The sequence below is a fragment of the Pseudophryne corroboree genome, chromosome 12 (assembly GCF_028390025.1).
Source record: "Pseudophryne corroboree isolate aPseCor3 chromosome 12, aPseCor3.hap2, whole genome shotgun sequence".
NCBI lineage: Eukaryota > Metazoa > Chordata > Amphibia > Anura > Myobatrachidae > Pseudophryne > Pseudophryne corroboree.
The window spans coordinates 7920599-7946680 of NC_086455.1; the positions used below are offsets into that span (position 1 = coordinate 7920599).

Sequence of the window (26082 nt, forward strand, 5' to 3'; positions counted from 1 at the left end):
TCCGTTCTGCCGTCTCTTCAGCGTCTGTAAGGGGGATCGGCGGCGCGGCTCCGGGACGAACCCCAGGCTGACCTGTGTTCCGACTCCCTCTGGAGCTAAGTGTCCAGTAGCCTAAGACTCCAATCCATCCTGCACGCAGGTGAGTTGGAAATCTCTCCCCTAAGTCCCTCGATGCAGTGATCCTGTTGCCAGCAGGAATCACTGAGATTGAAACCTAAAAAAAAAACTCTTCTAAACAGCTCTTTAGGAGAGCCACCTAGATTGCACCCTCTCGGACGGGCACAAAAACCTAACTGAGGCTTGGAGGAGGGTCATAGGAGGAGGAGCCAGTACGCACCATGTGACCTAAAAGCTTTTTTAGATGTGCCCTGTCTCCTGCGGAGCCCGCTATTCCCCATGGTCCTGACGGAGTCCCAGCATCCACTAGGACGTTAGAGAAATAGGATTTTGGTACTTACCAGGTAAATCCTTTTCTTTGAATCCATAGGGGGCACTGGAGTACTCTTGGGATATGGACGGCTTTAGCAGAACCAGGGCACTGAATATTTAAATTTAGTAACTCTCCTCCCCTCCATATTCCCAGGGTACCTCAGTGTTTTTTACCGAGCCGAACAGGAGCGATAGAGAGGTTGACAATGGATAATTACATATAACATAACGGACAACAATAAAGTTGACACATAACGTAACTGACAACTAAACAGTTGACACCATAACAGATAGAACTTGAAAATTTAAACCAGTCGGTGAGAATGTGTTACCATAAGATCCCCTGAACTTACCACAAACCAGGTAAAACTGCTCTGGGTGGACGTCCAGTGGATTCAAAGAAAAGGATTTACCTGGTAAGTACCAAAATCCTATTTTCTTTTTCATCCACTAGGGGTCACTGGAGTACTCTTGGGACGTACCAAAGCTTCCCCTGTGGGCGGGAGATCTGTTTGGCACCTGTAACACTAGGCGGCCAAAGCTAGATACTGATGCCGCAAAAGTATCAAACTTGTAAAAGCGCACAAACGTGTGCACTGATGACCATGTAGCCGCACGGCAAAGCTGCGTCGTAGAAGTCCCACGACCAGCTGCCCATGAAGTTCCCACAGAACGTGTGGAATGAGCTGTTACTGATGTAGGCGGCTGTAACCTAGCATGAAGGTAATCACAAACATATAGGATACCACTGAGTCAGCGCTGAATGGAGGTCAAGATCGATCGTATTCTTATAATCTCTTACTCTTTAGTCCAATAGACCGGAAAAGGAAAGAGAAATATGGAACATAGTGCAGTACCTTAAGTTAAAAGGTTTTAATTCACACAATTTACACCACACATTAACATAAAATATCCTGGATAACACTGCTGTTTCTACCTTGTTCTGGTAATTACCCACTACCTGTATCTATGTCGGATTGAGTTCACCAAAGAATGCCCAACAGCATAGGCTGTCATTTTAATGATAACTAAGCAGTGTTATCCAGGATATTTTATGTTAATGTGTGGTGTAAATTGTGTGAATTAAAACCTTTTAACTTAAGGTACTGCACTATGTTCCATATTTCTCTTTCCTTTTCCGGTCTATTGGACTAAAGAGTAAGAGATTATAAGAATACGATCGATCTTGACCTCCATTCAGCGCTGACTCAGTGGTATCCTATATGTTTGTGAATGTCTGTGTAATTTGAGGGTGGAGGAACCTCGTTAGTGATACCCGAATAGCAGCTGTAGACAGCGCACGGATATCCAACCAATTCTTGTTACTTTCTATTAGCATGAAGGTAAGCCTGACGTATGGTCAATTTAATCCATCTGGATAAGGTCTGCTTAGAAGCTGGCCAACCCATCTTGGCAGCATCATAGAGAACAAACAACGTATCCGTCTTACGAACTGTAGACGTTCGGGATACATAAACGCGTAATGCGCGTACCACATCCAAAGTTCCAGAATTTCCTGTTAACACCGGAACTACTATTGGTTGATTGATGTGAAAAGATGACACTACCTTTGGTAAGAAAGCGGGATTCGTCCGAAGTTCCGCTCTGTCATCATGAAACACCAAATACGGTGGCTTGCATGACAAGGCACCCAAATCTGAAACACGCCTTGCCGAAGCTAAGGCTAGGAGAAAAAGTGTTTTCCAAGTGAGAAACTTAATATCCACTTGTTGTAAGGGTTCAAAATATGAAGACTGTAAGAAATCTAAAACCAGATTCAAGTCCCATTGCGCTGTAGGTGGAATGAATGGAGGCTGTACTCTGAGGACACCTTGCCGAAAGGTGTGTACAGACGGCAACAGAGCCAATTGTCTTTGAAAGTAAATTGACAAAGCAAATACCTGCACCTTTAGTGTAGATAAACGCAGTCCTCCATCTAACCCAGTCTGTAGAAATAACAAAAGATGGGAGAACTTGAAAGATGATGTCGGAAACTTCCGAGCTTCACACCAACCTATATAGGCACGCCAAATTCTGTAATAATGAGCTGCCGTAACTGGCTTCCTAGCACGTAACATGGTTGGTATAACCGATTCTGGAATGCCCTCTCTTAAGAGGGCGGTCTCAACAGCCACCCCGTCAAACGCAGCCGCGCTAAATCGGGGTAAAGGGACGGACCCTGTTGTAACAGGTCCAGACGTAGTGGGAGCGGCCAAGGATCGTCTGCAAGTAATCCGCGGAGATCCGAGAACCAAGCTCTCCGAGGCCAATGAGGCGCCACTAGTATGACTGTGGCGGACTCTCTTTTGATCCGTTTTAGCAACAGAGGGAGCAGCGGAAACGGTGGAAACAGATACACGAGGCTGTACGGCCACGCGATTGTGAGAGCATCCACCTCCACTGCCTTTGGATCTCTAGTTCTGGACACATACTGGGGTGTTTGGTGATTGTGGCGAGATGGCATCAGGTCCACTTGAGGGTAATCCCACCTTTGGACCAACATGTGCGACACTTCTGGATTTAATGCCCATTTTCCTGGTTGAAAATCCCGACGGCTGAGATAATCCGCCTCCCAGTTGTCCACTCCCGGAATGAACACTGCCGACAATATCACTTGGTGATGCTCGGCCCAAATGAGGATTCGAGCTACTTCCCGCATGGCCATGCGGCTTCTCGTTCCTCCTTGTTTGTTAATGTACGCGACCGCCGTCGTGTTGTCTGACTGCACCTGGACAGTCTGAGACCGGAGTATGTGCACTGCTTGTCGTAGCGCATTGTACCTGGAGTTCCAGGACATTTAGAGACCGCAATCTTTCGTGATCTGCCCAGAGACCCTGGAGCTGACAATTTTGAACCACAGCTCCCTAACCTCTGAGACTCGCGTCCATCGTTAGAATTATCCAATTCCAGGCGCCGAACCGCTTCCCTGCGGTTAGATTGTGTACTTTGAGCCACCAGAGTAGAGAGACACTGGTCCATGGCGACAACCTCACCCTGTGGTGAATCTGCAGAAGCGAGCCCGACCACTGTGCGAGCACATGCAGTTGAAAAGGACGCGAGTGAAATCTTCCGACCTGAAGCGCTTCGAAAGCCACCACCATTGTGCCGAATTGTACCAGATGACGAATAATCTGTACTTTCTGTTCTGGTAGGTAAATTCTTTGATTTACCGTATCGAGAATCATACCTAGGAATTGAAGTCGTTGAGACGGAACTAGATGTGATTTCTTGAAGTTGACAATCCAACCGTGCTGAACTAGTATATTGTACGTTAGCAACGCATGTTGGAGGAGCATCTGTTGGGACTGAGCTTTTGAGATGAGCTATTATCACAGACATCACTTTGGTGAATACCCGAGGCACTGACGAGAAGCCAAACGGTAGAGCCTGAAACTGGTAATGGTTCTGCCGTATCGCAAAACGCAAGAACCTCTGATGAGGTGGCCAAATCGGAATGTGTAAGTACGCATCCTTGAGATCCAGCGCAATCCTGAATTCTTGTGGCTCTAAACCTGCAATTACTGACCGCAGAGCTTCCAACTTGAATCTGTAGTAAGTGACGTACTGATTGAGGCCCTGTAACTTCAATATTGGCCTGACTGAGCCATCCGGCTTTGGTGCCACAAACAGACTGGAATAATAACCCTGACCTTTTTGGTGTACAGGGACCGGAATTAAAACTGCGGAATCCAGCAGAGACTGAATGGCAATTTGCAGAACCGCCCTCTTGTCGTCCAACACAGGCAGTCCTGTCTTGAAAAACCGCAGTGGCGGGAGACAGTCGAACTCTATTTTGTAACCTTTTTACACTAAATTGTGGATCCACCCATCTGTGGATGTCTGGAACTACGCCAAATGGAACGTCTGAAGGCGTGCCCCCACAACTGGAGATCCGAGATGGGCTGGGATCCCGTCATGCCACTGGCTTGTCGATGGTCTTAGCGTCCTGACGACGGTTAGTGGTTTGTTGAAACCACGTCCTCTACCACGTCTACCGTGTGTGGTTGTTCCTGTATCACGGCCTTGAAAGGGCTGAGGTCTAAAGGATTGGAACGCTGGTCCAGAGTATTACCGTCTAGGTACCTCAGAAATCCATATGTCCAATTCAGGACCAAACAATTTCTCGCCAGCGTAAGGTAACGTTCTATACCTCGTTTAACCTCTGCCTCCGTCTGCCAAGAACGCAGCCAGAGGGCACGTCATGCCGCAACTAGTGAAGCTGAAAGGCGATAACAAACCTGCCCGACGTCCATAGAAGCCATCCCTAGATACTCAGCAGATTCACAGATGTGATCAGTGAGAAGTATAAGGTGGTCTCTTCCTGTAGGCTGACCTGAGCTGTGTTATCCACGCAACTACAGCCTCATTCTCCCAAATTCCCCCTAAAGTAGGTCTAAGCAACACCCCGGCTGCTGTATACATTGACTTTAGTATAGCTTCTAGCTTACACTGACAGGTCTTTAAGCGTAGTAGCAGTTGGAATGGGTAACTTCTGTGAAAGTTTTGACACCAGCAAAACCACAGACTGTGGATTTTCCCATTCATAGACTCTGGTTTATTAAGAGAATCTGAATAAGGAAAACACACTGGAGATCTCTGTTTAGCAAATAACACTTCATTTGAAATAGGTTCTTCAGTCTGTACAATCTAGAACCTGACGTACTGCCCTGATGAGATTATCAATGGCGGGGCTATCAGTAACCTCACTATCTGACTACTGGCACACCTCACCCTCCTCATATTCTTCTTGCGATATGAGGTATGGCATGGAATCGTCATAACGCAACATACCTGAAACTGGGAAGTTATAAGACAAATAACTATTTTTCGGAATAGAGCTAGACTTTTGTGCAAAGTCCTGGACGTCTCATGAGCCCCTACTGGTATCTCAGGAGGCATTGCCCTAGCCTCAGATCTCGCCGTCTCACGTTCCTTACATGCCGTGGCCATTTTCGATTGTAAACCCGACATTACATCCTCCAGCCTTGGAATGGAGGCTGAGGGGAAGGGAACGTATTTGTAGCTGTATTTACAAACATATTGTGCATGTGGTAGATTCAAAATAAGTGTGGGAGCTCCACACAAGCCTTGTTGCTACTTCGAGCACAGAAAAAACACTGAGGTACTCTGGGAATATGGAGGGGAGGAGAGTTACTAAATTTAAATATTCAGTGCCCTGGTTCTGCTAAAGCCGTCCATATCCCAAGAGTACTCCAGTAACCCCTAGTGGATGAAAAAGAAAAAACATTTCTGCCTCAGTACAGTCAATTAATATTTTTTGCGCATAGAAACCTAATAATAAGAATTTACTTACCGATAATTCTATTTCTCGGAGTCCGTAGTGGATGCTGGGGTTCCTGAAAGGACCATGGGGAATAGCGGCTCCGCAGGAGACAGGGCACAAAAAGTAAAGCTTTCCGATCAGGTGGTGTGCACTGGCTCCTCCCCCTATGACCCTCCTCCAGACTCCAGTTAGGTACTGTGCCCGGACGAGCGTACACAATAAGGGAGGAATTTTGAATCCCGGGTAAGACTCATACCAGCCACACCAATCACACTGTACAACCTGTGATCTGAACCCAGTTAACAGTATGATAACAGCGGAGCCTCTGAAAAGATGGCTCACAACAACAATAACCCGATTTAGTTAGCAATAACTATGTACAAGTATTGCAGATAATCCGCACTTGGGATGGGCGCCCAGCATCCACTACGGACTCCGAGAAATAGAATTATCGGTAAGTAAATTCTTATTTTCTCTATCGTCCTTGTGGATGCTGGGGTTCCTGAAAGGACCATGGGGATTATACCAAAGCTCCCAAACGGGCGGGAGAGTGCGGATGACTCTGCAGCACCGAATGAGAGAACTCCAGGTCCTCTTTTGCCAGGGTATCAAATTTGTAGAATTTTACAAACGTGTTCTCCCCCGACCACGTAGCTGCTCGGCAAAGTAGTAATGCCGAGACCCCTCGGGCAGCCGCCCAAGATGAGCCCACCTTCCTTGTGGAATGGGCCTTAACAGATTTAGACTGTGGCAGGCCTGCCACAGAATGTGCAAGTTGAATTGTGCTACCAATCCCACGAGCAATCGACTGCTTAGAAGCAGAAGCACCCAGCATTGTTGGGTGCATACAGGATAAACAGCAAGTCAGATTTCCTGACTCCAGCCAACCTGGAAACTATATTTTCAGGGCCCTGATAACATCCAGCAACTTGGAGTCCTCCAAGTCCCTAGTAGCCGCAGGTACCACAATAAGCTGGTTCAGGTGAAACGCTGACACCACCTTAAGGAGAAACTGGGGACGAGTCCGCAGCTTTGCTCTGTCCGAATGGACAATCAGATATGGCTTTGTGAGATAAAGCCGCCAATTCTGACACTCGCCTGGCCGAGGCCAGGACCAACAGCATGGTCATTTTCCATGTGAGATATATCAAATCCACAGATTTGAGTTGTTTAAACCAATGTGATTTTTTAGGAATCCCAAAACTACGTTGAGATCGCCCAGTGCCACTGGAGACATCAAAGGGGCTGTATATGCAGTACTCCCTTAACAACTTCTGGACTTCAGGAACTGAAGCCAATTTCTTTCTGGAAGAAAATCAACAGGCCGAAATTTGAACCTTAATGGACCCAATTTGAGACCCATAGACACTCCTGTTTGCAGGAAATGTAGAAATTAACCTAGTTGAAATTCTTCCGTGGAGCCTTCCTGGACTCACACCCTGGCACATATTTTCACCTAAGTGGTGATAATGTTGTGCGGTCACCTCCTTCCTGGCTCTGACCAGGGTAGGGATGACCTCTTCCGGAATGCCTCTTTCCCTTAGGATCCGGCGTTCACCCGCCTTGGCGTCAACGCAGCTGCGGTAAGTCCCGGAACAGACATGGTTCTTGCCGAATCAAGACCCTTCTTAGTATCTCTTGAAGTTCCGGGAACCAAGTCCTTCTTGGCCAAACCGGAGCCACGAGTATAGTTCTTACTCCTCTCCTTCCTATCATTTTCAATACATTGGGTATGAAAAGCAGAGGATGGAACACATACACCGACTGGTACACCGACGGTGTTACCAGAGCGTCCCAGCTATTGCCTGAGTGTCTCTTGACCTGGCGCTTCAGGTGGGACGCCATCATAACCACCTTTGGTCTTTCCCAACGGTTTACAATCATGTGGAAACTTCCAGATTAAGTTTCCACTTTTCCGGGTGGAATTCATTTATGCTGAGGAAATCTTCCCAGTTGCCCACTCCCGGAATGAACACTGCTGACAGTGTTATCACATGATTTTCCGCCCAGCGAAGAATCCTTGCTGTCATTGCCCTCCTGCTTCTTGTGTCGCCCCGTCTGATAACGTGGGCGACCGCCATGATGATGTCCTACTGGATCAGCACCGGTTGACTTTGAAGCAGGAGTCTTCCTAGGCTCAGAGCATTGTAAATTGCCCTTAGCTCCAGTATATTCATGTGGAGAGAAGTCTCCAGACTTGACCACACTTCCTTGGAAATTTTTTCCCTGTGTGACTACTCCCCAGCCTCTCAGGCTGGTATCCGTGGTCCCCAGAACACAGTCCTGAATGCTGAGTGTGCTGCCCTCTAAAAGATGAGCACTCTGCAGCCCCCACAGAAGAGACACCCTTGTCCTTGGAGACAGGATTATCCGCTGATGCATCTGAAAATGCGATCCGGACCATTCGTCCAGCAAATCCCCTGAGATCTGCCGAATGGAATCGCTTCGTAAGAAGCCACCATTTTTCCCAGGACTCCTGTGCATTGATGCACTGATACTTGGCCTGGTTTTAGGAGGTTTCTGACTAGGTCGAATAACTCCTTGGCTTTTTCCTCCCGGAGGAACACCTTTTTCTGGACTATGCCCAGAATCATTCCTAGGAACAGCAGACGTATCGTCGGAAAACAGCTGCGATTCTTGGAATATTTAGAATCCAGTCGTGCTGTCGTAGAACTACTTTAGATAGTGCTCTTCCGACCTCCAACTGTTCTCTGGAACTTGCCCTTTTCAGGATATCGTCCAAGTAAGGGATAATTTAGATGCCTTTTTTCTTTGAAGAAACATCTTTTCGGCCATTACCTTGGTAAAAGGCCCGGGGTGCCGTGGATAATTCAAACGGCATCGTCTGAAACTGATATTGACAGTTCTGTACCACGAACCAGAGGTACCCTTGTTGAGAAGGGCAAATTTGGACATGGAGGTAATCCTTGATGTCCAGGGACACCATATAGTCCCCTTTTTTCCGGTTCGCTATCACTGCTCTGAGTGACTCCATCTCGATTTGAACCTTTTATGTAAGTGTTCAAAGATTTCAGTTTAGACTATGTCTCACCAAACCGTCTGGCGTCAGTACCACAATATAGTGTGGAAAAATAATACCCTTTTCCTTGTTGTAGGAGGGGTACTTTGATTATCACCTGCTGGATATACAGCTTGTGAATTGTTTCCAATGCTGCCTCCCTGTCGGAGGGAGCCGTTGGTAAAGCAGACTTCAGAAACCTGCGAGGAGAAGATGTCTCGACTCTCCAATCTGTACCCCTGGGATAATACTTGTACTATCTAGGGGTCAACCTGCGAGTGATCCCACTGCGCGCTGAGACTCTTGAGACTACCCCCCCACCTTGAGTCCGCTTGCATGGCCCCAGCGTCATGCTGAGGACTTGGCAGACGCGGTGGAGGGCTTCTTTTCCTGGGAAGGGGCTGCCTGCTGCAGTCTACTTCCCTTACCTCTATGTCTGGGCAGATATGACTGGCCTTTTGCCTGCATGCCCTCATGGGAAAGGAAGGATTGAGGCTGAAAAGACGGTGTCTTTTTCAGCTGAGATGTAACTTGGGGTAAAAAGGTTGGATTTCCCAGCTGTTGCCGTGGTCCCCAGGTCCGATGGACCGACCCCAACTAACTCCTTCCCTTTATACGGCAATACTTCCATGTGCCGTATGGGATCTGTATCACCTGACCACTGTCGTGTCCATGACATCTTCTGGGTGATATGGACAACGTACTTATCTTGATGCCAGAGAGCAAATATCCCTCTGTGCATCTCACGTACATATATATAGAATGCATCCTATTAAATGCTCTATATGAATAAAATATTTTCAGTCAGGGAATCCGACCAAGCCAACCCAGCACTGCATCTCCAGGCTGATGGCGATCGCTGGTCGCAGTATAACCACCGTATGTGTGTATATACTTTTTAGGATATCTTTCCAGCTTCCTATCAGCTGGCTCCTTGAGGGCGGCCGTATCTGGAGACGGTAACGCCACTTGATAAGCGTGTGAGCGCCTTATCACCCTAAGGGGTGTTTCCCAACGCGCCCTAATTTCTGGCGGGAAAGGGTATAACGCCAATATTTGCTATCGGGGTAACCCCACGCATCATCACACACTTCATTTTATTTTATCTGATTCAGGAAAAACTACAGGTAGTTTTTTCACTCCCACATAATACCCTTTTTTGTGGTACTTGTAGTATCAGAAATATGCAACACCTCCTTCATTGCCCTTAACGTGTGGCCCTAATGAGAAATACGTTTGTTTATTCACCGTCGACACTGGATTCAGTGTCCGTGTCTGTGTCGACCGACTGAGGTAAATGGGCGTTTTTAACGCCCCTGACGGTGTTTCTGAGACGCCTGGACCGGTACTAATAGTTTGTCGGCCGTCTCACGTCGTCAACCGACCTTGCAGCGTGTTGACATTCTCACGTAATTCCCTAAATAAGCCATCCATTCCGGTGTCGACTCCCTAGAGAGTGACATCACCATTACAGGCAATTTCTCCGCCTCCTCACCAACATCGTCCTCATACATGTCGACACACACGTACCGACACACAGCACACACACCGGGAATGCTCTGACAGAGGACAGGACCCACACTAGCCCTTTGGGGAGACAGAGGGAGAGTTTGCCAGCACACACCAAAACGCTATAATTATATAGGGACAACCTTATATAAGTGTTTTCCCTTATAGCATCTTTATATATATCTCAATATCGCCAAAATCAGTGCCCCCCCTCTCTGTTTTAACCCTGTTTCTGTAGTGCAGTGCAGGGGAGAGCCTGGGAGCCTTCTCTCCAGGCTTTCTGTGAGAGAAAATGGCGCTGTGTGCTGAGGAGATAGGCCCCGCCCCTTTTTCGGCGGGCTCGTCTCCCGCTATTTAGTGAATCTTGGCAGGGGTTAAATATCTCCATATAGCCTCTGGGGGCTATATGTGAGGTATTTTTCGCCAAAAAAGGTTTTCATTTGCCTCCCAGGGCGCCCCCCTCCCAGCGCCCTGCACCCTCAGTGACTGCCGTGTGAAGTGTGCTGAGAGGAAAATGGCGCACAGCTGCAGTGCTGTGCGCTACCTTTAGAAGACTGCAGGAGTCTTCAGCCGCCGATTCTGGACCTCTTCTTACTTCAGCATCTGCAAGGGGGCCGGCGGCGCGGCTCCGGTGACCATCCAGGCTGTACCTGTGATCGTCCCTCTGGAGCTGATGTCCAGTAGCCAAGAAGCCAATCCATCCTGCACGCAGGTGAGTTCACTCCTTCTCCCCTAAGTCCCTCGTTGCAGTGATCCTGTTGCCAGCAGGACTCACTGTAAAATAAAAAACCTAAGCTAAACTTTCTCTAAGCAGCTCTTTAGGAGAGACACCTAGATTGCACCCTTCTCGGCCGGGCACAAAAATCTAACTGGAGTCTGGAGGAGGGTCATAGGGGGAGGAGCCAGTGCACACCACCTGATCGGAAAGCTTTACTTTTTGTGCCCTGTCTCCTGCGGAGCCGCTATTCCCCATGGTCCTTTCAGGAACCCCAGCATCCACAAGGACGATAGAGAAAAGGGGAACTCAGAACCATCCTTGATAAAGTGCATATTGCATGAAACGCGTTGGCTACGTGGGACCGGAAGCAGAAGCTATTACAGCGGGAGTAACGTCATCAGGATCCCGAGCCTGACGGAGCTGAGAGCAAGCTTCCAGACGGGGACGGAAGATCAGGTGACAGTAGGGACAGTTAAGCTATGTACACATTAAAAGATGTGTGCTCGATGCATGCAGGTCCGACAGGTGATGTCAGAGACGACCTGCGGGAGTGCACATCGAGCGACATATCGTCTGCACACACTAGGTGATATTGTTCTGAACCGGCTGGATCCAAGCGTTACCACCCTAGTGAGTACCCACCTTTAAGTCGGGTACACACTGGACGACCGCCCCTAGTTAGCAATCAGCGCTATAGCAATGATCGCTAAGTAGGGGAGATCACCAGTGCAAACACAACGAACGATATCGTTCTGTGACGTCATCTCCCACTCTCCCCGAACACGAAGCTCAACGATATAGCTAACAGTAGATGGATGAAGGAGAACCACCCACGGGTGTGCGCATCGTTCATACATACACACTGGACGATATGAACGACAGACCTTGGAAAAAAGGTAGTTATCGTTCATATCGTCCTGTGTTGACGCCCACTGTGTTCGTGGCTTAAGACAGGCTTATGCCCGCTCTCCTATTGAAGACTGCCGACTACACCTAAACGCCAAAGTCTTGCTGTAGATTAGTTTGCCACCCGCACCTAACCATGCCCTGCAACATAAAATGTAAGAACCGGAACGCCCAATTCCCCACATCCCCTATTCCAAATGCAGCATTACTGGTACTGAAAAAAATAAAAACCAGTTACATGACACATTTATAACTGAAAGAGAAGTGCTTGTTCCATTGTTTTCCCCATCACACATATGTATATGATACACATCACATGTCAGTATATTTCATTTATACAAGCAATCTTCTATTATTTCCAATTATCTTGCATCAAACAAGACCAGCTACTGAGACCTCCAGCACAACTTGAACTGTATTCAATTCAATTCCACCCATGAGATCCAGCAGCATCTGCTGTTTAGCATATATCCGACACATCCCTGACCACGCAGAACGTCACCTGATCTCCTTCAGGCTGCTGACCATGTCATCCAGGGCCTTGCGATATGCGCTGATCACCACGGTCGGGTGCATCTGCTGCTCCAGGAACTGCTCAGCCACAGCCAACATCTCTCCAGCTGCAGAGACAGAAGTGGCAGTGAGAACACAGGTCACAGACCCCATCCGGTGGCTTGAGGATTCCAGACCGGTCCTTACCCAGAATGATGACGGAAGTGGTCCCGTCTCCCACCTCCTCGTCTTGTGTGCGACTGATTTCAATCATAGATTTAGCAGCCGGGTGCTGAACCTGGATCTGGAAGATTAACAGGAGAGGAGAGTTATTCCCAGAGAGTCTCATTGTATAACCGCAGAAGCGTCTGTGGCCTGGCACTCATACCACCACATTTACTGTGCCGGGTGACTGGCTTTCTAGTGACAGTCAGGAGTAAGAGTTGGTCCGACAGAAACCCCACATGTACAATGGGTGGGATATAGTGCATAGTACCACAGTACGGTTTGGGGGTCTGTCTTAATAATACCAGACAGTTGTGCGGCATCCAAACACTGGCCAGAGGGGCTCTGGGAAATTAGTTTTGTGGCACAACCATCTGACGAAACTCTGGAGGGGGCTAAAAGTCATGTAACTGTATACGATGTATTTCCAGCACTGAGTTGAAACCAACATGACGCCAGGCCTCCTTCCAGCGCTGCTGAAGCCTTAAGACGCTCTCACTAACCACCCATTATACTCCTACATGTAACATGCACCGCGTACAGGCAGACTCACCTCTCTGAGAATGGCATTTCCATCGTTGGTCATCACAATCCCACCCATGGGATCCAGCAGCATCTGGAATAGGAATATATGGAACGTCACATCCCACAATCACAGCGCAATCTCTGTAACCCCCACTATCACCAGTACAGTACTGTATCTGACTACTCACCTTCATCATGGCGCGCGGCCCCAGGCATGTCCGGATGATGTCCGCGATGGTCTAGAGAGACACACACAACAGTTACTTGTCAGCCTGGTCAGGTGTGACTGCAGGACAGACAGGGCATGGGGCCTTTACCTTAGCGGCATTGATGTTTCCGGTCTGCACCTTCCTGCCAGACTCCCGCTTGGTGTTCTGACCTGAAAGAGGATCAGCAGCAGCAGCTCAGATACTGGGGAGACTTAACCAAACGCCAGGAGAAAAGGTCTGAAATAGGGACTACAGCAGCGCTACATACATGCTGAACCTAAAATAGGGACTACAGCAGCGCTACATACATGCCAAGACTAAAATAGGGATCACAGCAGCACTACAGAGACACAGACACTAAAATAAGGCTCACAGCAGCGCTACAGTGGCACTGACACTAAAATAGGGATCACAGCAGCACTACAGTGGCACTGACACTAAAATAGGGATCACAGCAGCGCTACAGTGGCACTGACACTAAAATAGGGATCACAGCAGCGCTACAGTGGCACTGACACTAAAATAGGGATCACAGCAGCGCTACAGTGGCACTGACACTAAAATAGGGATCACAGCAGCGCTACAGTGGCACTGACACTAAAATAGGGATCACAGCAGCACTACAGTGGCACTGACACTAAAATAGGGATCACAGCAGCGCTACAGTGGCACTGACACTAAAATAGGGATCACAGCAGCACTACAGTGGCACTGACACTAAAATAGGGATCACAGCAGCACTACAGTGGCACTGACACTAAAATAGGGATCACAGCAGCGCTACAGTGGCACTGACACTAAAATAGGGATCACAGCAGCACTACAGTGGCACTGACACTAAAATAGGGATCACAGCAGCGCTACAGTGGCACTGACACTAAAATAGGGATCACATCAGCACTACAGTGGCACTGACACTAAAATAGGGATCACAGCAGCGCTACAGTGGCACTGACACTAAAATAGGGATCACAGCAGCACTACAGTGGCACTGACACTAAAATAGGGATCACAGCAGCGCTACAGTGGCACTGACACTAAAATAGGGATCACAGCAGCACTACAGTGGCACTGACACTAAAATAGGGATCACAGCAGCGCTACAGTGGCACTGACACTAAAATAGGGATCACAGCAGCACTACAGTGGCACGGACACTAAAATAGGGATCACAGCAGCACTACAGTGGCACGGACACTAAAATAGGGATCACAGCAGCGCTACAGTGGCACTGACACTAAAATAGGGATCACAGCAGCACTACAGTGGCACTGACACTAAAATAGGGATCACAGCAGCGCTACAGTGGCACTGACACTAAAATAGGGATCACAGCAGCGCTACAGTGGCACGGACACTAAAATAGGGATCACAGCAGCGCTACAGTGGCACTGACACTAAAATAGGGATCACAGCAGCGCTACAGTGGCACGGACACTAAAATAGGGATCACAGCAGCGCTACAGTGGCACTGACACTAAAATAGGGATCACAGCAGCGCTACAGTGGCACTGACACTAAAATAGGGATCACAGCAGCGCTACAGTGGCACGGACACTAAAATAGGGATCACAGCAGCGCTACAGTGGCACTGACACTAAAATAGGGATCACAGCAGCGCTACAGTGGCACTGACACTAAAATAGTAGCACTGACACTAAAATAGGGATCACAGAAGCGCTACAGTGGCACTGACACTAAAATAGGGATCACAGAAGCGCTACAATGGCACTGACACTAAAATAGGGATCACAGCAGCGCTACAGTGGCACTGACACTAAAATAGGGATCACAGCAGCGCTACAGTGGCACTGACACTAAAATAGGGATCACAGCAGCGCTACAGTGGCACTGACACTAAAATAGGGATCACAGCAGCGCTACAGTGGCACTGACACTAAAATAGTAGCACTGACACTAAAATAGGGATCACAGAAGCGCTACAGTGGCCCTGACACTAAAATAGGGATCACAGAAGCGCTACAGTGGCCCTGACACTAAAATAGGGATCACAGCAGCGCTACAGTGGCACTGACACTAAAATAGGGATCACAGAAGCGCTACAGTGGCCCTAACACTAAAATAGGGATCACAGCAGCGCTACAGTGGCACTGACCCTAAAATAGGGATCACAGAAGCGCTGCAGTGGCCTTGACACTAAAATAGGGATCACAGCAGCGCTACAGTGGCACTGACACTAAAATAGGGATCACAGAAGCGCTGCAGTGGCCTTGACACTAAAATAGGGATCACAGCAGCGCTACAGTGGCCCCGACACTAAAATAGGGTTCACAGCAGCGCTACAGTGGCCCTGACACTAAAATAGGGATCACAGCAGCGCTACAGTGGCCCTGACACTAAAATAGGGATCACAGCAGCGCTACAGTGGTCCTGACACTAAAATAGGGTTCACAGCAGCGCTACAGTGGCCCTGACACTAAAATAGGGATCACAGCAGCGCTTCAGTGGCACTGACACTAAAATAGGGATCACAGCAGCGCTACAGTGGCCCTGACACTACAACAGGAATCACAGCAGCGCCACAGTGACCCTGACACTAAAATAGGGATCACAGCAGCGCTTCAGTGGCACTGACACTAAAATAAGGATCACAGCAGCGCTACAGTGGCCCTGACACTAAAATTGGGATCACAGCAGCGCTTCAGTGGCACTGACACTAAAATAGGGATCACAGCAGCGCTACAGTGGCACTGACACTAAAATAGGGATCACAGCAGCGCTACAGTGGCACTGACACTAAAATAGTAGCACTGACACTAAAATAGGGATCACAGCAGCGCTACAGTGGCACTGACACTAAAATAGGGATCACAGAAGCGCTACAGTGGCACTGACACTAAAATAGGGATCACAGAAGCGCTACAATGGCACTGACACTAAAATAGGGATCACAGCAGCGCTACAGTGGCACTGACACTAAAATATTAGCACTGACACTAAAATAGGGATCACAGCAGCGCTACAGTGGCCCTAACACTAAAATAGGGATCACAGAAGCGCTACAGTGGCCCTGACACTAAAATAGGGATCACAGCAGCGCTACAGTGGCACTGACACTAAAATAGGGATCACAGAAGCGCTACAGTGGCCCTAACACTAAAATAGGGATCACAGCAGCGCTACAGTGGCACTGACACTAAAATAGGGATCACAGAAGCGCTGCAGTGGCCTTGACACTAAAATAGGGATCACAGCAGCGCTACAGTGGCACTGACACTAAAATAGGGATCACAGAAGCGCTACAGTGGCACTGACACTAAAATAGGGATCACAGCAACGCTTCAGTGGCACTGACACTAAAATAGGGATCACAGCAGCGCTACAGTGGCCCTGACACTAAAATAGGGATCACAGCAGCGCTACAGTGGCCCTGACACTAAAATAGGGATCACAGCAGCGCTACAGTGGCACTGACACTAAAATAGGGATCACAGCAGCGCTACAGTGGCACTGACACTAAAATAGGGATCACAGCAGCGGTACAGTGGCACTGACACTAAAATAGGGATCACAGCAGCGCTACAAAGACGCCGACACTAAACTAGGGATTACGGCAGCCATGCTAGTATTAGAACATCACACGCGAGGCCCACGGGATACTCACTCAAGACGAGTACCGGGCGGCCCATCATCCTGACGGCTCAGTCAATGGGGAAATCACGAAGCCAGCAACGGGAAGAAGCTTCTAGAGAAAAAAAAACAGATCCCCCCTCCTAAACACACCTTAACCCAGCAGCGCCGACACCGCAACCAATAAGATCAGCCGCTGAGGGACTTCAGCCAATCCCGCGCTCAGAGGCACGGCCAGTGGAGGCAAGGCCGCGCAAGTTTGGTTGGCCGCTCAACTGCCGTTGTAAGCCGCATGGTAACAGGTGTTGCAGCGCGCATGCGTCATCACGGACGGCCGCGGTGCACGCCGGGAGTTGTAGTCCCAGCATCCTAGTAGCGCCGGGTTACAGCGATATGCCCCGCCCACTCCGCATGTGCCGCGCAATGCATGCTGGTAATGTATATTAATCCCTCTCAGCGCCATTTTCCAGTCAGTTTCAGACAGTCACAAAGGTTGAAAGTAGAAGTTAGGAGCTGCTGCTTCCTCACATAATTACAACTGCTGAAATAATATAATTAGCACAAATAATAATTAGTTTCCTTGCATGATTAGTTTAGCACAAGAAGTGCTGGCCTTATACACAGGAGATAACGTGGTGTGCACTATTGGAATGTCTCCCCTTCAGAGGCGTCACTAGGGTTGGCGTCACCCGGTGTGATAACTCATGGTGTAACCCCCCCCCCCCTTCCCATGGACCTCATACTGTATCACACCACACGGAATCCTTAGTTATGTTTTTGCACTAGATTTACTTGTAAATCATAAATCACTGAATGTAGTGGCAATAGTAGTGACATATACTACTAACAAAATTAACATTATACAGATGGAGCTTGCGTTATTTTTGCGCTGTCTGTATATTTATATATTATACCACAGTGGTCAAAGCGGGAATTTTGAAGTGGAGGTATGGAAAATTGAAAGGGGTAGTGTCCACTCGAGGGTGTACTGTGGCACACGCCGATAAAATGGGTATAGCCAATCAGAAGGGGCGTGTCCTTAAGAGGCACTGGATAAGAGAGAGGACACACGGTGGACGAATGACTGAAGAGGACGGGGGCATTAGGTGGGGTGGTATTCATGTGACCGCCGGTCAGCTGACCGACAGTCACATGACCTCCACGAGCCCGACGGCTCACTTTCCCGATGGTCGGCATGCCGACCAATAGGGACTATTTCCACTCGTGGGTGTCCACGACACCCATAGAGTGGGAATAGAACCCGTGGCGACCGCAGGTCGCCACTGAGCCCGCAGCGTGGCGAGCGCAGCGAGCCCGCAAGGGGTTTGCTGCACTCGCCCCTCCCCGCCGGGATCCCGGCGTCGGTATGCTGCCGGGATCCCGGCGTCGGTAAGCTGACCGGCGGTCAGCCATACTACACCCCATTAGGTGAGAGGGGGGATTCAGGGTGGGAGAAGGACATAATGGTTAGAGGGACAGAGGAAGGGGGAGATGCTGGGTGGGAGAGGTACATACTGGAGATTGGGACACTAAGTGGGAGATGGACATACTGGGGATTGAGACACTGGGTGGGAGAGGATGCAGGGTGGGAGAGGATGCAGGGTGGGGGTGGATGCAGGGTGGGAGAGGACGCAGGGTGGGAGAGGACGCAGGGTGGGAGAGGACGGACGGTGGGAAAGGACGCATGGTGGGAAAGGACGCAGGGTGGGGATTGGGACTCAGGGTGGAAGAGGATAGAAACATAGAAACATAGAATTTGACAGCAGATAAGAACCACTTGGCCCATCTAGTCTGCTCCTTTTTTATTTTATCCTTTAGGCAATCTCAACCCTTTTTTAACCTTGATTCTTTGTAAGGATATTCATATGCCTGTCCCAAGCATGTTTAAATTGCCCTACAGTCTTAGCCTCTACCACCTCTGATGGTAGGCTATTCCACTTATCCACTACCCTTTCTGTGAAGTAATTTTTCCTTAAATTTCCCCTGAACCTCCCCCCTCCAGTCTCAATGTATGCCCTCGAGTTCTAATACTTCTTTTCCTTTGAAGAATGTTTCCCTCCTGAATTTTGTTAAGACCCTTTATATATTTGAAAGTTTCTATCATGTCTCCCCTTTCCCTTCTCTCCTCCAAACTATACATGTTAAGATCTTTTAGCCTTTCCGGGTAAGTTTTGTGATGTAGGCCATGCACCATTTTAGTTGCCCTTCTTTGTACACTCTCTAATGTATTTATATCCTTCTGGAGATAGGGTCTCCAGAACTGGACACAGTATTCCAGATGGGGCCGTACCAATAACCTATACAGTGGCATCATCACTTCTTTTTTCCTGCTACTGATTCCTCTCCCTATGCAACCAAGCATCTGACTTGCCTTTCTCATTGCTTTGTTGCATTGCTTTCCTGCCTTCAAGTCACTTGAAATAGTGACTCCTAAATCTCCTTCCTCCTCAGTAGTTTCCATTATAGTACCCTTGATACTATACTTAGCCTTTGGGTTTTTGAGACCCAAGTGCAGGATTTTGCATTTTTTAGCATTAAACTGTAGTTGCCACGTTCTTGACCATTTCTCAAGCCTACCTAGGTCATTAATCATTTGTTTGACCCCTCCCGGTGTGTCTACCCTGTTGCATATCTTTGTATCATCTGCAAAAAGGCATATCTTCCCTTCAATACCATCTGCAATGTCACCAACAAAGATATTAAAGAGAACTGGACCAAGCACAGATCCCTGGGGTACTCCACTGGTAACATTTCCCTCCATAGGTTGCACTCCATTAACTACGACTGTCTGTTTCCTATCCTGCAACCAGGTTCTTATCCATTTAACTGATTTATAATCCACCCCCAGGCTTTCAAGTTTATTTAGCAGTCTGCGATGTGGGACAGTGTCAAATGCCTTACTAAAGTCTAGATATGCTACATCTACAGCTCCCCCTTGATCTATTATTTTCATCACAGAGTCAAAAAAGTCAATAAGATTTGTTTGGCATGATCTCCCACCAGTAAATCCATGCTGTTTTGGATCCTGTAAGTTGTTTGATTTAAGATATTCCACTACTCTTTCTTTTAATAGTTTTTCCATTACTTTCCCTACTACTGATGTAAGGCTTACTGGTCTGTAGTTACTTGCTTCTTCCTTGCTTCCACTTTTGTGCAGTGGAACTACATTTGCTCTTTTCCAGTCCTCTGGAATAGCACCTGTATTTAGTGACTGGTTAAATAAATCTGTTAAAGGTGTAACCAGCACATCTTTTAGCTCTTTGAGTATCCTTGGGTGTATCCCATCTGGTCCCATTGATTTATCCACTTTTAGTTTTGAAAGTTCTGTTAGGACCTTCTCCTCTGTAAATGTATTTTCATCTACCTTATTTTTATGAATGTCCTTGCAATTTAACTGTGGCCCCATCCCTTCTTCTGTAGTAAATACTGAGCAAAAATAATTATTTAGGTGATCTGCTATTGCCTTGTCTCCCTCCACCAAATGCCCACTCTCTGTCTTAAGTCTTATTATTCCTCCATTTGATTTTCTCCTTTCACTTATATACTTAAAAAAAGTTTTGCCCCCTTTATCTACTGACTGGGCCATTTTCTCCTCAGCTTCTGCCTTTGCACGTCTGATCACTTTCTTAGCACCCTTCCGTCTGTCCAGATACACCTCTTTGTCGTTATTATTTTGAGTCTGTTTGTATTTCCTAAAAGCCATCTTTTTTACTTTCACGCTAGTTGATACTACTTTTGTGAACCACACTGGCTTCCTTTTCCTGGTGCTTTTCCTAACCATTTTGATACAAAGGTCTGTTGCACTTAGTAATGCACTTTTCATTTTTTTCCACCTCTCCTGCACTCCTTCCAAGTTCCTCCAGTTTGCCAATGAATCACTTAAACATCTCTCCATTTTTGCAAAGTCTGCATTTCTAAAATCCAACACCTTTGTTTTTGTGTGAGAGGAGTTGGATCCTGTCTTTATACTAAACCATACTGCTTGATGATCACTGGATCCCAGGTGCTCACCCACATATATATCAGATATCCTATCACCATTTGTAAGAATTAGATCTAATATTGAGTCTTTGCGAGTGGGCTCCCTCACCAATTGCTTGAGAGATGCTCCCTGTAAGGAATGTAGAAATTTGCAACTTGTAGCTGAACTTGCAAAAGACCCCTCCCAATTTACATCAGGTAAATTAAAGTCTCCCATGATTATGACTTCTCCCTTACAAGCCATTTTAGAGATGTCCAACAATAGGTTCCTGTCCAAATCCTGCCCCTGGCCTGGTGGTCTATAGATCACCCCAATGCGAATAATGTCCTTCTTCCCAGTTTCTATGGTGACCCAAAGGGCCTCAGTTTTGGCTTCAATATTTTGTATTAAAGTAGCATTTATGCTTTTTTTCACATACATTGCTACCCCTCCTCCTATTCTTCCTATTCTATCTTTCCTAAATAAATTGTATCCTGGTATAGCTAAGTCCCAGTCATGATTCTCATTGCACCAAGACTCTGTAATTGCCACAAAATCCAGGTTATCCCTTGTCATTATCGCAATTAGCTCTGGAATTTTGTCTCCTAAGCTCCTAGCATTTGCAGACATAGCTTTAAGATTTTTTTCTGTGCATTTGTTAGTAGTAGCCATGTCCAGAGCGTACAAAATAAATGACAAGTTTAAAGTTGAAATTACCTGTTTGGGGATGTTGCTCAGTATTTGTTTTCTTTTACTAATCAGTAATCATACTCTGTCCTTTACACCATGACTATACCTTACTAAATATAAAGACATAGTACACCTGACCACAATGGGTAAATGTTCAAAGGAGGTAATCACCAGTCAGTATGCAATAATAAACTGTTTCACTGAGCTACTTCCCCACACATGCAATGACATTTACAAGAAATCATTACATAAAGAAACATACATAAGTTTGCATAAGAGAGAACTGTAGTGAGCAGAATGGGGATGCCTTTTCATAGGTTTGCAGGGTGAGGGAGGACGCAGGGTGGGAGAGGATGCAGGTTGGGAGAGGATGCAGGGTGGGAGAGGACACAGGGTGGGAGAGAGGACGCAGGGTGGGAGAGGGACATGTTGGGGATTGAGAAATGCTGGGAGTGAGAGGATGCAGGTTGGGAGAGGACACAGGGTGGGAGAGAGGACGCAGGGTGGGACAGGGACATGTTGGGGATTGAGAAATGCTGGGAGTGAGAGGATGCAGGGTGGGAGAGGACACAGGGTGGGAGAGAGGACGCAGGGTGGGAGAGAGGACGCAGGGTGGGACAGGGACATGTTGGGGATTAAGAAATGTTGGGAGTGAGAGGATGCAGGGTGGGAGGGGGAGATACTGGGGCTTGTCATTTAATTTTAAAGCCTACCAGCTCCAGCAGCGGCAGGTACAGGAATCAAGCACCCGGCGGTGCTCCTTCAGCCGCAGGGACAGATCCGGGCTCCTCTTCTGTGTGCGCCCGGCAGTGCTCCGTTGGTGGCAGGCAGGGATGAGAGCTGCAAAGACGAGAGCCGGGCGCACCCCACGTAGGTGCCGTGCACTCAACTCAAGTCTCCTCACATTCAACCTCCCAGAATGGCCTGCAGTGCCGGCGTATACAGATTGTGGCAGTATGGACCCGGCGGCGCCGCGGCAGTGAACACAATTAGGCCAGGCGGGTGCATGAATTACTTGGTGCCTCTGAGTGAGTGTGGGTGCGGGCGTGGATGAGATGGAGGTGCAGGGTGTGCAGCTCTTTTTGGTGTCACCCCATTGAAGGGTGACACCTGGGTGCGTGCCGCACCCCCCGCACCCCAGTCATGACGCCACTGCTCCCCTTTGCTTACCACATTGTATCATTACTTGTTTTGTGAGAAAAAATTATAATTCAGAGTACTTTTGTATTAAATAAGTTTATTGGAGAAACAATAAAAAAGTAAAGTTTACAAAATAAATAAAAAAGTACTGAAGCTACAGGCTCATTTCATTTACCGCTATATGTGATCCCCAAATACACTGATAATTAAATACGATTAATTATAATTCACCATATTAGTGCCAGCTCAGCGCCTTCAGCTGTGGTTGTGCCCATTTTATATTTGCCTCACCACACAATCTACCCCTTTACAGGATAGCTTATGTAACAATTGGGGGTCTTCCAATAACATTCTATTCCCATACCATGAGGTTCTGTAAAAACATCGAAATATCTGTTCTCTTACCGAGACTGGCAATCCTTCCCGGGCCTCAGGCAAGCGTTTGGTGTACTGCTCCTTCCATAATGAAGATTCCACCCATTCCATTCCGAATACTAAAAATAAAAGACAGCTGAGGAGAATTAGAATTTGTTCAATATAATGATAATAATAATAATAATAATAATAATAATAATAATAATAAAAAAGGTAACAAACCTCTCAAGAAAAACAGGGCTTTTTATTGCATTTGTCGTTTCACCATCACTGAGCAGGTGATAAGTAGTACAAAACCCCTCTCTTAAGTTAATAAATATAGGGATTTGGTTTTGCTGCATCTCTCTCCCTCACTCCCTGTCAGCATTTGGGCGCCATTTCACTGAGATGCGCTGATCCTGGTACTGCTGGGCACTGTCTCCTCTGTAAAGCCGCCTGCCTCATCAGCGCTGTGCATTTACAGGACACTTAAGTATTCTACATGTCATTTAGACAGCGTTAGTTAAGAACAAGTGCACTACTATATGAATATTTAGTACAAGCATTCTGTGATATACATCCAGTGTTTACTGTGCATTGTTATATCTGTATACATATATACACTGCTCAAAAAAAATAAAGGGAACACTAAAATAACACATCCTAGATCTGAATGAATGAAATATTCTTATTAAATACTTTGTTCTTTACATAGTTGAATGTGCTGACAACAAAAACACACAAAAATTATCAATGGAAATCAAATTTATTAACCCATGGAGGTCTGGATTTGGAGTCACACTCAAAATTAAAGTGGAAAAACACACTACAGGCTGATCCAACTTTGATGTAATGTCCTTCAAAGAAGTCAAAATGAGGCTCAGTAGTGTGTGTGGCCTCCACGTGCCTGTATGACTTCCCTACAACGCCTGGGCATGCTCCTGATGAGGTGGCGGATGGTCTCCTGAGGGATCTCCTCCCAGACCTGGACTAAAGCATCCACCAACTCCTGGACAGTCTGTGGTGCAATGTGGCGTTGGTGGATGGAGCGAGACATGATGTCCCAGATGTGCTCATTTGGATTCAGGTCTGGGGAACGGGCGGGCCAGTCCATAGCATCAATGCCTTCGTCTTGCAGGAACTGCTGACACACTCCAGCCACATGAGGTCTAGCATTGTCTTGCATTAGGAGGAACCCAGGGCCAACCACACCAGCATATGGTCCATTGGTCTCACAAGGAGTCTGAGGATCTCATCTCGGTACCTAATGGTAGTCAGGCTACCTCTGGCGAGCACATGGAGGGCTGTGCGGCCCCCCAAAGAAATGCCACCCCACACCATTACTGACCCACTGCCAAACCAGTCATGCTGGAGGATGTTGCAGGCAGCAGAACGTTCTCCTTGGCGTCTCCAGACTCTGTCACGTCTGTGACATGTGCTCAGTGAGAACCTGCTTTCATCTGTGAAGAGCACAGGGCGCCAGTGGCGAATTTGCCAATCTTGGTGTTCTCTGTCAAATGCCAAACGTCCTGCACGGTGTTGGGCTATAAGCACAACCCCCACCTGTGGACGTCGGGGCCTCATACCACCCTCATGGAGTCTGTTTCTGATCGTTTGAGTAGACACATGCACATTTGTGGCTTGCTGGAGGTCATTTTGCAGGGCTCTGGCAGTGCTCCTCCTGTTCCTCCTTGCACAAAGGCGGAGGTAGTGGTCCTGCTGCTGGGTTGTTGCCCTCCTACGGCCTCCTCCACGTCTCCTGATGTACTGGCCTGTCTCCTGGTAGCGCCTCCATGCTCTGGACACTACGCTGACAGACACAGCAACCCTTCTTGCCACAGCTCGCATTGATGTGCCATCCTGGATGAGCTGCACTACCTGAGCCACTTGTGTGGGTTGTAGACTCATGCTACCACTAGAGTGAAAGCACCGCCAGCTTTCAAAAGTGACCAAAACATCAGACAGAAAGCATAGGAGCTGAGAAGTGGTCTGTGGTCACTACCTGCAGAACAACTCTTTTATTGGGGGTGTCTTGCTAATTGCCTATAATTCCCACCTGCGGTCTATTCCATTTGCACTACAGCATGTGAAATTGATTGTCAATCAGTGTTGCTTCCTAAGTGGACAGTTTGCTTTCACAGAAGTGTGATTGACTTGGAGTTACATAGTGTTGTTTAAGTGGTCCCTTTATTTTACTGTTACGTCCTAGAGGATGCTGGGGACTCCGTAGGGACCATGGGGTATAGACGGGCTCCGCAGCAGACATGGGCACTATAAAGAACTTTTAGTATGAGTGTGCACTAGCTCCTCCCTCTATTCCCCTCCTCCAGACCTCAGTTAGATTTTGTGCCCAGAGGAGATAGGGTGCATTACAGAGGAGCTCTCCAGAGTTTCTCTAAATAAAGAATTTTGTTAGTTTTTTTTATTTTCAGGGAGCACTGCTGGCAACAGGCTCCCTGCATCGTGGGACTGAGTAGAGAGAAGCAGACCTACTTAGATGATAGGCTCTGCTTCTTAGGCTACTGGACACCATTAGCTCCAGAGGGAGTCGGAACGCTGGTCTCACCCCGCAGTTCGTCCCAGAGCCGCGCCGCCGTCCTCCTTGCAGAGCCAGAAGATAGAAGCCGGGTGAGTATAAGAAGAAAAGAAGACTTCAAGGCGGCAGAAGACTTCAGATCTTCACTGAGGTAAGCGCGCAGCGGTAACGCTGCGCGCCATTGCTCCCACACAAGACACACACGGAACAGGCACTGATGGGTGCAGGGCGCAGGGGGGGGCGCCCTGGGCAGCAATAAACCTTGGGTATGGCTTTTCTGGGTACATTAGGCTGCGGAGTCAGTAAATGTAAAGATCCCCCGCCATTTTTTACATATTGAAGCGGGACCGAAGCCCGCCGCTGGAGGGGGGCGGAGCTTGATCCCTCAGCACTAACAGCGCCATTTTCTCCACAGAACGCTGCAGAGAAGCTGGCTCCTCGGACTCTCCCCTGCTTAACTCGGTGACAGAGGGCTGGAAAAGAGGGGGGGGGGG

At 47.9% G+C, this 26082-nt stretch overlaps 1 protein-coding gene across 2 annotated transcripts in view; it reads right to left on the reverse strand.

Annotated features, from left to right (window-relative positions):
* Positions 1 to 17166, reverse strand: part of CCT3 (chaperonin containing TCP1 subunit 3) — a 35629-nt gene extending 18463 nt beyond the window's left edge. The window contains exons 1-6 of one of the 2 annotated variants that reach the window (XM_063946863.1): positions 17061 to 17166; positions 13425 to 13486; positions 13296 to 13346; positions 13136 to 13198; positions 12565 to 12661; positions 12368 to 12485 (exon numbers count right to left, since the gene is read on the reverse strand). In XM_063946863.1, coding sequence (XP_063802933.1) covers positions 12368 to 12485; positions 12565 to 12661; positions 13136 to 13198; positions 13296 to 13304 — 287 coding nt within the window. In that variant the 5' untranslated portion in view covers positions 13305 to 13346; positions 13425 to 13486; positions 17061 to 17166. The other variant, XM_063946862.1, reaches the window with a different exon arrangement.
* Positions 17167 to 26082: the final 8916 nt, after the last annotated feature.